The 15,899-nt window shown below is 47.2% G+C and overlaps 1 protein-coding gene across 2 annotated transcripts in view; it reads left to right on the forward strand.

Moving 5' to 3' along the window:
• The first annotated feature begins 2,145 nt into the window (after window positions 1-2,145).
• crim1 (cysteine rich transmembrane BMP regulator 1 (chordin-like)) overlaps window positions 2,146-15,899 on the forward strand; it is a 294,476-nt gene continuing 280,722 nt past the window's right edge. The window contains exons 1-2 of one of the 2 annotated variants that reach the window (XM_072512397.1): window positions 2,146-3,009; window positions 8,783-8,956. In XM_072512397.1, the coding sequence (XP_072368498.1) occupies window positions 2,700-3,009; window positions 8,783-8,956 (484 nt within the window). In that variant the 5' untranslated portion in view covers window positions 2,146-2,699. The remainder of the gene's footprint in view (window positions 3,010-8,782; window positions 8,957-15,899) is intronic. The other variant, XM_072512408.1, reaches the window with a different exon arrangement.

Consider the following 15,899-nt stretch of genomic DNA (forward strand, 5'->3'; position numbering starts at 1 on the left):
TGAGTTGGTGGTTGATATGAGTTTTGTTTTGGCAATATTCAAGTACAGGCCAAATGTTTTGTATGCGGCATTGAATATCCTCATTACCTACATGTCAACAGTGACTTACTATACTTCAAAAGTACTTCATTAGCTGTGGAGCACTTTGAGGCGCCCGGGTGTCCAGATAGGCGCTATATGAATGCAAGTCTTTCTTTCTGGTCTCATCCCGGTGACTGTTCAAGCTCAGGTCACGATTGGGCTGCAGTATTGACTTCCTGCTCATCTGTAGTGTCGTTTGCAGTTTTCAGTTGTCCAGGGTTTGTGGACAAGGAAATGTGGGAATTAGATTTATAATCACAGAGAGTGGACCAGATGGCGAGTCAGTTCAAACATATGGCACTCTGTTTATTTTAAAGAATAAATATCAAAGTATTTTTTTTTAAATTATCGTTCAAATGAATGAATATCACCTCTGATGAATGTGACTTGGTAGGTCTGCATAGGTTAACTCCGGGTCACGGACATGATCTAATGTTTACTCAAGTAGACTTTTCTATGCGTTACCCGGTTCCCTGTCCAGGCCCATTGAGCTCTACTCTGTTCCAGCCAAAATGATCTGGCAAATGTTTGGAACCCTTTTCATTTGCTCTGGAGGCTGGCAAAGCGCTGGGCATTTGGAACACGCACACACTGGCGTCTGCACTGACAGCCTCTCTCTGCACTGACAGCTGAACAACAACCTCACCGCAGTGCCTGCCTAATTCTCCTTCCATGTTTCCAAACAGAACGCTGACAAATAGTGTGCCCTTTCTTTCTGTCCGCAAGTTACACTGTTAGCTTCTCTTCAACGCAAGGGAACGTTGTTGGGGTATTTTTTTCTCTCTCTCCCTTTCTCTCTTTTCCTGTCCCGTACGAACTGGAAGCTGGGTTAACTGCAACCTCACGTGGGAAAACTATTTGAGTAACACTGATGGAATGCTGTCGAGAACATTCCTCTTTGCCTAATTTCCTCACGGCATCGCTGCGGCTATTATGTGGGGTATTTTTAATTTATTTGGACGCAGGAGGGTGGGTGGGTTCTGGAGATTCAAACATTTAAAACTTTTGTCCAGAGTTTGGGGGGGAACAAAAACTTACGTTTGATTGGTTTTTGGGGGGTCTGTTTCACCCAGGTCAGTTATTTCCTGTGATTTCAGCTCAAGTGTTGTGTAACCCCCCCCCCCCCCATTGAATGTTTTCAGTCAATTCGAAACCTGATTGTAAGTGTCAAAGGAACTGCCTCTGACAGGCTATGGAAATAGCTTAAAATGTTTAAAAGTGAACGGGACACTCAGATATGGAAACGCAATTATCTGAATGTCGGCCTCCTTCCTTTTTATCGCGGGGGGGGGGGGCGGTGAGGTTTATTCTTTGCAACACGCGTACTCAATAGGAATCTGCAGAATTTGCGTCCCTCGTCGGTTTACCTGTGAAATGATTGGGTTTTTAAAATGTGGCATTTACTACCACCTACCTTCCACAATTTCATACATTATTATCCATGTATGCACACACGCACATTTACATAGATATTAGGCTCGCCACGCAGCCGCAAGAAAAAAAGGGTGGGCAAAAGAGAAAGGGGGCAAATGGTAAAAGGGGCAAGATCATTTCCAGCGGGTCCCCCTACTACCCCTCCGTCCAGCCCTTGTAACAATTTCTGGAATGCGCGCATGCGCTCGCGGCCAAATTGTTGCGGGAAGGGAGGGGGCGGGGCGTGATTTGGATATTCTGCGAGCGCCCGTCCAATGGGCGGGGCGTGATTTGGATATTCTGCGAGCGCCCGTCCAATGGGCGGGGAGAGGGGCGTAGCGGCGCGGACGTCACAATAGTGGCTGGGTCTGATTGACGCGCCCGTGTGTGCGAAGGGGGGAGGGAAGGGGAGGGACTGCGGCTGGTTGGTGTCACTGTACCCATGTGTGAGTGCGGATCGGAGGAGCGCTGCTGCTCCTGCTCACTTGCTCCAGCCTGAGCCGTGTGCCATTAACCCCCTCTCCACCCACCTACCTTCCTATATGACAGTCGCCACAAGGCGCTTGCTGAGATCGCCCGCCTAACCCGCTGCCTCTCTCTCTACAGCTTCGAGGAAACCCCCCCCCCCCCCCACTTCCCTCCCTCCCCTATTCCTCCTCCCTCCCTCCACACTTTAAGAAAGAAAGCAACAATCCGAACAATTCCCTGCCTCCTCTCCTCCCCTTTCCCCTCCCCTTTCTCTTGCGGAACAAAAATTGTGGAAAGTTGTAAGCGGACAATTCCGATTCAGTTTGAAGAGAGCGAGAGGAGAGAGAGGGGTGGGAGTGTGGAAGAAGGAAAATAAGAAGCTGGCTCAACTTTCTTGAAGTCTTTCGCCCAGAAAGAAACTTTAACTTTTGGATTTTTTTTTATTGTTGTGAGGGGACGAGTGAAGGAGGCGAAACAAAAAGAAATCTTTCTTTTTATCTTTTTTTTTTGTGTGTGCATGTCTTGTGTCGGAGTGGCATCGGTGAAGTGATCCGTTTTCAGAAGAGCTTCTTTTCTCGTTGTTGAAAACTTTTATCGACCTGATTGAGATTTTGAGGGGGGGGGGGGGGGGGCGGGGGGGAAGTTTTTTTTCTCTCGCTTTGTCTTTTTGCTGGGGGTTGTTTTTTGTTGTTGTTGTCGTTCGGTTTGTTTGGAAGTTGAAGACAGCCGCTGTGAAAATGTTTCCTTGTGGGATGTACCTGGCTGCCAAGCTGCTGGCTGCCCTGCTGCACCTCCTGCTGCCCCTCAGCGGCCGCGCTCTGGTGTGTTTACCGTGCGAGGAATCCAAGTGCGAGGAGCCCCGGCACTGCCCCGGCAGCATCGTGATGGACTTCTGCGGCTGCTGCTCCACCTGCGCCCGGCAGAAGAACGAGAGCTGCGGCGGCGTGTACGGGCTGTACGGCACTTGCGACCGCGGCCTCCGGTGTGTGATCAGACCTCCCTTCAATGGCGACTCCATCACCGGCTACCAAGTCGGGCTGTGCGAAGGTAGAGCTTCTACTAACTGGGCGCCAACTAACTGGGCGCGGAGTACCCCCCCCCCCCTTTTCCCCTCTCCCCTCACCTCCCCTCCCCCCCCCCCCCCTTTCCCTCTCCCCTCACTCTCTCCTTAACATGGCGCGATGCTGTCTAATAACGTGGAACCCCAGTGAAGTTAACTCCAGTTGCTATTATCCCATTGGGGGGGGGGGGCAAACAAATATATATAAAAATGTTATATTACCGTTGTACAATCTCGCCTCAGCCAGTCGGAGCAAAATCCGAACCCGTCTCTGCGCTTACCCGGAAAGCCAGGCACCTTTTGGTGGTGTTTGTTTTCTCTCCAGACTTTGCTTTGGACCGTCTGCGGACCTGCAACGCTTGTGGGGTTGCATTTTTGCATTGGCGTCAGTGTAATATAGAACAGTCCATACAGCCCTCAGCTGAGTGAGACTGTGTTCTGGTAGAATGTGCAGGAGATCCATGTGTTTTTTTTTGGGGGGGGGGGATTTTGTGGCTTGTTAACAGATGCCTTACCTGTTTTGGGATTCGGTGCTGCGAGCCCCGTCTTTTGACTGGGTTGCTGAGGAATGTTTGCTATGTCTGGTTACGGGGCGGCTGAGGTTTAGAGGAGCTACACTGTCGCCTCCAGGAAGCTGAGCTACAAGACAGTGTGTGTGTGAGCTTTCCTGCCGGAGGCTTTTCTTTCTGCCCGTGTGTCACACACACCGCATGAACTTTTCATTATAACTTTCACCTATTCCCTCAGCGTAGCTCACTCCTGTCACTTCAAGGGAAGACAGCCTCGGTACAGGTGTTGGAGGAACACAGGCCAGCCACTCGATGGTTACTTCATTCGTTTTAATGAGGTGTAGTGGTTTGGGGCGAAGCACCTTAACTTGCTCGCTCATCCTCTTCAAGGCATCGCAGCCCCGGTACTCATTCCCATCACCTACTCGGTTGGGTTTTGTTCATAAGACCTTGAAGTGCCGGCTCTCCAGTTTTCCCAAAGGCATTGAAAACACTTCGCACATTTGCCTTCTGTGCGAAAGCCGGGCAGAACCTATTTCGTCCAGTCAGCTGTTTTCTTTAAAGTAGAACAAATGTACGTCTCAAAAGTGGGTTTTTTTTTCTCCCCCTTTTTAGAAAAAAACTCCTCGAGCGAATATTTTCCCAAACCTCCAACTCCCCCCTTATTAATTTCCAAGTGCAGAAACTTGCGAGCAGGAAGCTGTTTGTCTTGAACTTTCCTTCGGGAAAGGCAGGCGGCAGCAATGAGTCTCGGAAAATAACTTCTCACCAAGGAGCAGCCAAAACAATAGCTGAATTCAAATCCGATTCTCCAGGAACTTCCACCCATCCTTTATGTGTTTGCCCAGCTACTGTCACCATCACCAACCGTCCAGTGTTGTTTCTGAGATCCTTTGATGGGCAAGTTTATTTGAGGGGGGAGTGGGGGGCACCAGAAAATGGAGTTGAGCCCACAATCAGATCAGACACGATCTTATTGAACGGTGGAACAGGCTTGACGGGGCGAATGGCCTACTCTTGCAATCAAGCCCCTATGTTCCAGGCTGTGAGGGGAGGGGACTGAGTGTTGGGAAATAGGTACGCCTGAGAAATGTGTTCGCTTTGCAAAGGTAACTCAACATTTGGCTTTAGGAGGTAGAGTTTTCTTCCAAATTCCTAGGCAGCAGGAATGTCAGTGTCTCTCCCCCCCCCCCCCCCCCCCCCACACACACACTTCTTATCCTGCAAGTTTAGAGCCCTCCACCCTCTTCTCCTTCATAGCCCAAGGATTTCCTTTACTGTACCACTGGGACCTTTTGCTGGCTCATACCCAACCCTGAAGCACATGATCCAGGAACACAAGAGTGGAGTGCTTAAGATAGGCGCAAAGGAGAGCAGCTCGCCCACCCCCCAACCCATGACCTGTACTTCCTAATATTTAAGCAAAACAAGGTTTATGTGTGTGTTTTATATGTCTAACTTTGGCATGAAATTCTGGAGCAGAAGTTGGCAGGGGAATGTTGGTTAAGGGTGTTATTCCAGGCTCCTCAGTGCCTCAGCAGGTTTAACTCGTAAGCAGCCAAACCCAGGCATTAGTTAATATGATTTGGATGGTTTCAGCTGGCGCGGAAGTAAGAATGTTGTGATAGATATAACAACTTAATTTGGGTTTAAAATGCTGGAAAAATGGAACTCGCACCAAAGAACACGTAATTATACTGGTTGAGGATATTTGAATCTCAGTTCTTCAGGAGCAGGCTTTTAATCCCATTTCCCAGCTTGTTTCTCTCCATCCTTTTATATTCTTCCTTTTCAAATATTTAGTCAATTATTTTTAAATAGTGCCGCAGCCTCTGCCTCAACAGCCATTTGTGCTAAGTGTTACCCTCTTTGTGAAATGACTTCTTCCAGATTCCCTTCTATTCTAGTGACGTCAGCACACTGTGGTTCCCTGATCTCAGGAGCTGCCAAACACTGTACAACGCCGGCTCTGGCAATGAACAAGAGCTAGCAAAGGGCTCTTCAGAGGTATCGGACCCATTCAGTATCCAGTGACCTTGGCTGGAAGCCTGATAGGATGAGGCCAGAATCGGGCTCGGCCGAGAGGCCACCTCCAGTCAGGCAAGACTAATATAGGATACTGACCACTGGGGCTGGCGGTCCGTCAAAGAACAAAGAAACAAAGAAATGTACAGCACAGGAACAGGCCCTTCGGCCCTCCAAGCCCGTGCCGACCATACTGCCCGACTAAACTACAATCTTCTACACAAAGAAGGGAATGGGAATCACGGTCTGGAAGGGGTCAGTGCTTGTACGAGAGGGGAACACTGACAAGGGGAGAAAGCATAAGTTGTCAAAGGACAACCTGGGTCAGTGAAAACTTATCCGAATAAGTAGTCGGTTGCCTGTGTAGGAGAAGAACAGTAGTTTGCCATGGAAAGAGTGAAATTGTGTTATAAATCTTACAATCCTGATAGCCTAGGAGAATTATCTGATAATTGAGATGTGGGTCATAGTGCAAGTGGGATAATACGATCATAGTATCATAGAACTTACAGTGCAGAAGGAGGCCATTCAGCCCATCGAGTCTGCACCGGCTCTTGGAAAGAGCACCCCACCCAAGGTCAACACCTCCACCCTATCCCCATAACCCAGTAACCCCACCCAACACTAAGGGCAATTTTGGACACTAAGGGCAATTTATCATGGCCAATCCACCTAACCTGCACATCTTTGGACTGTGGGAGGAAACCGGAGCACCCGGAGGAAACCCACGCACACACGGGGAGGATGTGCAGACTCCACACAGACAGTGACCCCAGCCGGAATTGAACTTGGGACCCTGGAGCTGTGAAGCAATTGTGCTATCCACAAGGCTACCGTGCTGCCCACTGGTGGATGTATTACCATGCACTCCATTTATACTCCACTCTTTTAAAAAAAACACCTCAAAGTACTGTGAAACAAGTAAATTTCACAATTACCTTTTTCCACAATATTCATTCATGACCTGAGTACCTCAAGATTTTTTTTATTGAAAAATTAATAAGTGTTGCATGTTGCATTGACTGTGATAGAGTATTTGAGTTTCATAGATTATCATAGAATTTACAGTGCAGAAGGAGGCCATTCAGCCCATCGAGTCTGCACCAGCTCTTGGAAAGAGCACCCTTTTATCATGGCCAATCCACCTAACCTGCACATCTTTGGACTGTGGGAGGAAACCGGAGCACCTGGAGGAAACCCACGCACACACTGGGAGGATGTGCAGACTCCGCACAGACAGTGACCCAAGCCGGAATCGAACCTGGGACCCTGGAGCTGTGAAGCAATTGTGCTATCCACAATGCTACCGTGCTGCCCTTAAGAGCAAATTAGTCTACACTATATCATTCTACCGTGATCCATATACTTATCCAATAGCCGCTTGAAGAACAGCATGTTAACTGTAAAACCAACAGTCTGTTGTCCCAGCTGGTTACCTCCTCCATGCTCAAACTGCTGAGAAGGGCTACGAAGAGCCGATACGGGTTCCAGGTTTGAATGGAAAGACCAGCAAGGGGAGTAAACGTGTTGATTTCCAGGGGTGCCTCCTGGGACCAGGGAACCACAGTGTGCTGGTGTCACTCAAATGGAGGAGAGTCTGAAAGAAGTCATTTTGCACAGTAGGACACTAACATTTATCGAGGCAGAGGCTTTCGCACCATTTAAAAATAATTGGCTAAATATTTTAAAAGGAAGAATAGAAAAGGACGAGGAGAAAAAAACTGGGAAATGGTATTAAAGCAGGATAGCTCCACCTAAACAACTGATTCAATATCGTTCATCTGTATAGTTGCTGTGATTTTTTTTTTGTGTGTGCAATTTCCATTTCTCTGCTGTTTTAAAACCAAATTTAGTTGTCGCATTGTTATCACTACGAAAAATAAATTATTTTATTTCTTGCAATGTCATAGATGTCCATCGTGTTATCTCCATGAAATGCAAAAAACACCTTTATAATTTATGTGGGAAAGCTCTAAGGTTTAAGTGGCTATGCGGGGATAGTTGTAAGGGAGTTCCCCTAGTGACCTTGGTGGGTAAATGCATGAGGTGGTATGATGCTGAACCATTGACATCATGGAAACTCCCAAGTCCTTCTCTGGTGAGCACTGAAATAGCTGATCTCAGGCGGAGGAGCAATGTGGGTTCCTTCAGATAGGGTGAAGGTTGGGGGGGTGGGCGCGGAGTAAACCATTCTTGATATGCAAATGGGTTTGCCACAAGTCAATATCCAGTGAGCTGAAAGGTGCAAGTCAGACAAGGACACGATCTTGCACAGTCACAGTTCATCAGTAGTCCGTCAACACCTCATGGTCTAAGCTCGCACATGTAGAAAGGACACTTGGGCGGTACAGTATAACTCCTGCCACCTGTGGAACTGTAGCAGAACATGAGTCAGTAGAGAGGAGAAAATGGTATGAAGATGGGTATACACAGAACGCCACATGAATTGGTAAACAAATGCAAAATATAGTATAATTTGTAATATTATTTTACCATATAATTTAATTGTGTGTACAAAGGTTCCAGGTCAGATGTCTAAATTTGACCATGGAGCAGACAGAGAAAAGATCGATTCTGCTTTTCTTTTTAAGTCTGCACCTGCCATCGTTTGATATGCTGTTTGTTAATTGAAGAATGTTCAGAATGAGTAAACTGAAAATAAAATTGCAGGTGGGTGTGTGCACAAGAACTGTGAGGGACTTGAAACTAACCAGCGACGTCACTCTGTGGGGTCCCCTTGTGCCCAATGTCTATATCACATCTGTGGTGCACATGTAAAACAATAATCTCTGGCATTATTATTGCAGGGGGTGGGGGGATGCTGGGAGCATTTAAATACTAATTACCTTTAAAGACACTGTGCTATTCAAAACTTTACGTATTGCAGGACATACATGGATTGTTTATGTACTTTTATTTGTTGTCTCTGTCCCACTCTGATCGTCCTCTTTTAAGCATGACTCACTGTATTTGAATGCTTTGAAAAAAGAAAATTAAAAATTATACTTTGGAGCCAAATCATGTGGGAAGTGATTAGTTACTGAGAGTTAGAGAGAGCCCTGCATCTGCCACATATGAACAAGTATTTGGGAGCAAATCCGTCAATTAGTGACTAAACTAGTGCCAAGACTGTGACTTGTTTGATACTTAAGCACAATTTACAGCAACGTGTAAATTGTAGGCTTATTTTGATCCTGGCCATGTTCTGAAAATACTTTTCTTTCAGATGAGAGCTGGGAAGACGACCAACTTCTTGGACTTGAGCCCTGCAATGAGAACCTAGCAACAGGCTGCAACATAGTCAATGGGAAGTGTGAGTGCGACACCATCCGGACCTGTAACAATCCATTTGTTTTTCCCAGTCGGGAAAGCTGCCTTTCGGCGTTAAAGCGAATTGAAGGTAAGCAAGCAGTGACCATCAGTAAAACACCCAAGATTAGCAGTTGTATGTTTGGCACTGTATCTGTCCCAGATCATGCTACATGTTGGTCACATATATAACGTGGGCAGATGGAGAACTGATGAGGTCATCCTGTAGAGCCCATTAGATTGATATCTGTCTTCAATCCACACCCTTGGAAGGCCAAATTCTCTCTGTCACTCTCACATTGTTTGTACGTATAATCTATTCAAAAGCCTCTGTTCTGCCACAGAATTTTACATGCTCCAAAGCAGAAGTTATTTTGCTTGCATTTCCATTTGTTATCTGACTGTTACTTCTGTAGTTCTATGAAATTATTTTTCCCACAATCTCAACACAGAAGGAAGCCGTTCAACACGACTGGAGTTATCCGCTGAAATCCCATTCCTCTGCTTTTCCCTGTACCCTATAATACATGTTCCTCATTTCCCAAACTGCCACTCACTTTTCTTCTGAAAAAGCGCTACTCGAACCATAGAAAAGTTACGACACAGAAAGAGGCCATTCCACCCATCGTGACCCTGCCGGCTGAAAACAAATTTGTAAAAATCCCACCTTCTAGCACCTGGTCTTCCAAGTTGCAGCACATCGGGTGCAAAACCAGGTACCTTTTTAAATGACTTGAGGGTTTCTGTCTCCATCAACAAACTAGGCAGCGAATTCCAGGCACTCGCCACCCTCTGGGTTGATAGGTTTTTCTCCATGTCCCCTCTAATACTTTTACCAATCACCATAAATCTGTGGTCCCTGATAATTGACCTCTCCGGAAACAGGTCTTTCCTCTCGACCTGTAATATCCACGCAAAGAGAATATGCATGAACAGCAAGTAGGGTGCAAAACGATATTCTTTTATTATAATACACAAATCTCCTCTCCCCGTAGGGTTTCCCTCCCCGACTTGTACCCAGGTCGGGGTTTTTTTTTTTTTTACTGTGAGGGCTCTCTTCGGTAAAGGGGAAACCCCTCCCTGTTACCAGGGAAGTTCATATTCATTGGCAGTCGCGGGGAAATGAATGGTACATGACATGTGGGGTTACAACACTACCCTATCTGGGCCCCTCATAATCTTGTACATTTCAATTAGGCCTCCTCTGTTCTGAGGAAAACAACCTTAGCCTATCCATTGTTTCCTCACAGCTTCAGTTTTCAAGCCCTGGCACCACTCTTGTAAATCTCCTCTGTACCCTCTTCATAGCAATTATGTCCCTCTCGCAATGTGGTGACCAGAACTGTGCACACAATTCCAGCTGTAGAATTTTAAAAACAATCTCTCAAAAGGTTTGCAAATTACAGACCCAATCAGATCTCGGAAAGCCATTAGGGGGAAGGTGGCTGAACACATGGTTGACACAGAAGGCTTTAAGGGGCTTTTGAAGGTGGGAAACTATGTAGCAAAGGCAGAGAGATTTACAGAGGGAATTGCAGTGCCAGGACTAGAGAGCTCAAGGCCCTGTAAGTGGTGGTAAAGTGGAACAACAGGAGCATAGGCAGCAGATCAGAGCTGGAAGATTGGAGGATTAGAGCAATGTGTCTTCAGGGCAGAAAACAGAAGATGGCAAATGGGCTGTTCATTTCTACACCATGCCCAGTTTTCTCTTCCATGTTTTTTCTTCCTGTATTTTGACCCCTTAGGGCTGGAGGATGGATATCTTGTGGCTCAGTGGGTAGCGTCCCTGCATCTGGGCCAGAGGTTCCGGGTTCAAGTCACACTCTGGATCTTGATGACCATGGAAGGTGCGTCCATAACGTGGCCAAGCAGCTTGACTTGCAGCCTTTAAATCCTTCCAATACACCTGATGGCAGGTTGTAAGAGTGGCAGAGTTTCCAGGTCAGCCATTGCGCCGGAGGCAATGGCAAATCATTGCAGTACTTTGTCAAGCATAATCATGGACCGATCCAATGACAGTCCATGGTCACCAGCTTGGCTTGGTGCCTGAAGAAGGAGAGTTGGAGGAGGAGGTAGCAAAGGCTGTTGGGGGATTTTTAGATCTAATTCTTTTTTTATCTAGCCTTAGTATTAAAATTATTCCCCTTGCTACAACCTGTGCAAATAATCTTTCATTATTTCACCTCAATCCCTTTCTTAATTTGGCATGGTTCTGTTTAAACACCCCTACCCACCATGATGAATCATAGAATTTATAGTGCAGAAGGTGGCCATTCGGCCCATCGAGTCTGCACCGGCCCTTGGAAAGAGCACCCTACTTAAGCCCACGCCTTCACCCAATTCCCGTAACCCAACTTAACCATTTTGGACACCAAGGGCAATTTAGCATGGCCAATCCACCTAACCCGCACATCTTTGGACTGTGGGAGGAAACCAGATCACCCGGAGGAAACCCACGCAGACACGGGGAGAACGTGCGGACTCCACCCAAACAGTGACCCAAGCCGGGAATCGAACCTGGGACCCTGGAGCTGTGAAGCAACTGCGCTAACCACTGTGCTACCGTGCTGCCCGTTCCAGCACATTAAAAGTGGCACCGCACACTCTTATTGGTAGCTGAATTCAAAGTTGTGGGCTTCAAAACGTTTCCATCGTTATATACATGCAAAGTGTTGCAATTTACCTGTCTGTGAGCAGCAGAACAACAGTGCTAGCAATGCTCCTGCTGCTGGATTCTGAAGCTGGAAATCAGCCCTGGGATTCCTGGGAGTGTGTTAATGTTTGAAGGACATTCTTCTGTACGCAAAAAAGTACACAGAACATTGCATTGTGCTACAGTGGGAAAACTGTTGGCTGCTTTTAATAAACGCAGTCGTAATATTCACCGGCAGTTCCAAGTGTCCAAATTATACACATTCAGCCCTAAGCCAAGTGGCATTTGCTGTTGCGTCCTGTCTGATGGGAGGAGGCATTAAGAAAATTTCAAGTGGACGTCCTGTGCGCAGCAACACCAACAGCAACCTTCAGTTTGCTTTTGAAGGAGCTGTGAACGTTAATCAGACAGAATATACACAGTGAGTGCCTCAACATTTCAAACCACAGAATCTGCGACTTAAGGTAGCAGTTGGCATGAGTGTGACGGCAAGCAGAGGAGAACGGGACACTGGCTCAGCTTTACACCCCCCCCCCCCCCTTCATGGAAAGGGTGAGAAATCCATTGATAGATGAAAGAAATCTAGAAATCGAATGAGCTTAGGGATGTGTTAGGGTGCGGAGACCTCCGTGGTTAGGCCTGCGGTCCAGCGGTAAACCAGGTACATCTGCATGACAAACTCATTGTATTCTTGGTTATTGGAGCCTCTGTTTTTTCAGAGCAAAGGTGCCTTGGTAAAGGGACAATGAAGCAATATTTATTTCCACCTTTGGCAAGAATGGATTAATTTTTGTTCAAATGAGAGCACTCGTATTTATCTGGCCTCTTTCACACTATCAGGATGGCAAAGCACTTTATAGCTAACATGGTACTTTGTAAGTATAGCCTCTGTAATAACACATGAAAACAGTCCTTCAAATGAGGGTCATGATTGGATAATATTGATGGTGAATTTCAGCATTTACAAAGACACGTGTATCCTGAAACTGCTGCAAACTTTATTCAAATCCCACTTTGCTGATAATGGTTAATTTGTAATGCTTTGGAGACTGAAGTGTTGACTCATAGGTAGGTAGGTGTGTGTCAATTGTGTGTGCGTCTGCTTATTGTGTGCATGTATCTGTGTCTTGCGTGCATGTTTATGTGTGTGTGCATATCTGAGTGTGTGTTTATGTATGGATGTCTGTGCATTGAGTGAGTGCCTGTGTGAGTGTCTGTTGTAAGTGTGTGTGGTGTGTATTGGTGTGTGTGTCTATGTGTGTGTGTGGGTAAGTAAGTGTATGTGTCTATGTAAGTGCGTGGGGTGTATGTGTCTGTGGGTAAGTGTGCATGTGGGTAAGTGGATGGTGTGTATGTGGGGAAGTGTGGGTAAGTTTGTGGGCTGTGTGCGCCTACGGGTAAGTATGTGTGGTGTGTGTGTGTCTATGTGTAAGTGTGTGTGGTGTGGGTGTTGGAAGTATGTGTGTGGTGTGTGTCTCTAAGTGTAAAGTGGGTGTGGGTAAGTAAGTGTGTGTGGTGCAAATGTGTGGGGTTATGTGTGCATACAGGAAGTGTGTGGTGTGTGTGGGTAAGTGTGTTGCGTGTGCCTATGCTTAAGTATGTGTGTAGTGTGTGTGGTAAGTGTGGCTGATGTGTGTGTCTATGTGCAAGTGTGTGTCTATATGTGTAAGTATGTGTGTGGCTGTGTAAGTGTGTGTGTGTGTCTGTAAGTGTGTGTGTGTCTGTGTAAGTGTGTGTGATGTGTGTGTCTATGTGTGATGTGTGTGTCTATGTGTGTGTCTGTGTATGTGTGTGTGTGTATCTGTAAGTGTGTGTGAGATGTGTGTGTCTTATGTGTAAGTGTGTGTGTGTCTATGTGTAAGTGTGTGTGTATCTGTAAGTGTGTGTGAGATGTGTGTGTCTGTGTGTCTTATGTGTAAGTGTGTGTGTGTCTATGTGTAAGTGTGTGTGTCTATGTGTAAGTGTGTGTGTCTTATGTGTAAGTGTGTGTGTGTGTGTGTGTGTGTGTGTGTGTGTGTGTGTGTGTGTGTGTGTGTGTGTAGACGCGATCCGCCGGTCACGCTGCGCCAGAAAAGCAGCTCACCGCAGCGCAGCATGGTGAATGCCGGGAGAGCCCACTCCCGGGATCTACCCGGCTCGGAACACCTTGCACGATTCAACAAGATCTCGCGAGATGTGTGGGCAGGATCACCTTTTGGCAAATCTACATATTTGAGTGAGGCAGTAAGCCTTACTCTAATGTACAGATTCCCAAGGTACCTGAGGCTTTGGGATTCAATCCCATCATCTCAGGGACCTCAGGCGAGCACCGTTCGGTACTGGTCCCCATAAACCGGGACCAGACGGAACGGCACTCGTGGGGGTGTCTAAGGGGATCGGAGACCCCCAGCTGCATGTCCTTTGAGCAGGGTGGTGCCCTGGCACTGGTGCCAGCCTGGCACTCTGGCAGTGCCACCTGGGTGCCAGCCTGACACTGACAAGGTGGCACTTTATGTGCGCATGCGCTCAGGCTGGTGTTGCCTGGCGTGGGTGTTGGAGGGGTGTGCGGCCGGATTGCGTTCAGGCTGGGAGGAGGTCTGGGATTTTGGGGGGGGGCCTCAGAGATAGGGTCGCTATTTAAAAATGGCACCCTGATCTCTCGCTACAACGGGGAGTTCCGACGAGCGGAGATCCCCATTGTAATAAACGGGTCTATGTGCGGCCTCGGTCGCCATTCCCTGGTCAGGCCCCTTGTTCAAAGCAAATTGCATTGAATAGCCATGTGTTTCTTGGCACTTCGAGTGCTGCGAAACATGCGGCTAAACGCGCTCGCTCGGGGACTTTGTTCCCTTTTGGGAAGATCGCATGCTATGTGTATGTGTGTGTGGTGAGTGTATGAGTGTGTAAGTGTGTGTGGTGAGTGTGTAAGTGTGTGGGGAAGTGTGCAAGGCGTGTGGCAAGGTGTGTGGGTAACTACGTGGCGTGTCAGTGTGTGTACGGTGTATGTGGGGAAGTGTCAGTGAGTATCTGGCAGCACGGTGGCGCAGTGGTTAGCATTGCTGCCTCACAGCGCCAAGATCCCAGGTTCAATCACGTCTCTGGCTCACTGTCCGTGTGGAGCTTGCATATTCTCCCCGTGTTCGCGTGGGTTTCGTTCCCCAAAACCCAAAGATGTGCAGGGTAGGTGGATTGGCCATGCTAAATTGCCCCTTAATTGGAAAAAATGAATTGGTGTTGTGTTATTCACCCTGGGGTAACACGGACTGCAACAGGATGCAGATGAACGGTAAAGTATACACCAAACGTAGCCGTTGGTTCAATACGATTTATTGAATTTCTGTAACAATGCACACAACTGGCTGTGGGTTGACACTCTACTGCTCTAAGTGTACGAACTCTAACTTACTAGACCAGGCTAGCTCTGATCCATGTGTAGAAGATGCTGACTGATATATACACCCTGACTGTCACTACAGTTGTCACCAGTGGAAAGAGGCGGAGTGCTGATGCCTTGTGTGTTTTATAGTTGGAAGCCCCCCTCTGGTGTTCTGTTTGGTGATTGGTTGTGTTCTTTCCTGTATGTTGATTGGCTAACCTGGGTGTCTGTTTTTACCTCGTGATGTGCATGGGTACATATGACATTGGGTACTCTAAATTTAAACAAAAAAGTGTCTGTGAGTAAGTAAGTGTGTGTTTGAGTAAGTGTGTGGTGAGTGTGTCTATGTAAAAGTGCGTGTGGATAGGTGTCTGAGTAAGTGAGTGTGTAAGTGTGTATGGGTAAGTGTATCGTGGGTGTGTGGTGCGGGTAAGTGTGTGATGTGTGGTGTGTGTACAGATTTAAACAAAAAGTGTCTGAGTAAGTAAGTGTGTTTGAGTAAGTGTGTGGTGTGTGTGTGTCTATGTAAAAGTGTGTATGAGTAAGTGTCTGTGAGTAAGTGAGTGTGTGTGGTGTGGGTAAGTGGTGTGTGTGTATGTATGGTAAGTGTGTGTGGTGTGTGGGTAAGTGTGTGTGGTGTGTGGGTAAGTGTGTGTGTGGTGTGGGTAAGTGTGTGTGTGGTGTGGGTAAGTGTGTGTGTGGTGTGGGTAAGTGTGTGTGGTGTGTGGGTAAGTGTGTGTGTGGTATATGGGTAAGTGTGTGTGGTGTATGGGTGTGTGGGTAAGTGTGTGTGTGGTGTATGGGTAAGTGTGTGTGTGTGGTGTGTGTGTGGTGTATGGGTATGTGTGGTGTGTGGGTAAGTGTGTGTGTGGTGTATGGGTGTGTGGGTAAGTGAGTGTGGTGTATGGGTATGTGTGTGTGGGTGGGTGTATGGTGTGGGTAAGTGTGTGGTGTGTGTGGGTGGGTGTGTGGTGTGTGGGTAAGTGTGTGGTGTGTGTGTAAGTGTGTGTGGTGTGTGGGTATGTG

Source organism: Scyliorhinus torazame, chromosome 1 (genome assembly GCF_047496885.1).
Source record: "Scyliorhinus torazame isolate Kashiwa2021f chromosome 1, sScyTor2.1, whole genome shotgun sequence".
NCBI classification, from domain to species: Eukaryota; Metazoa; Chordata; class Chondrichthyes; order Carcharhiniformes; family Scyliorhinidae; genus Scyliorhinus; species Scyliorhinus torazame.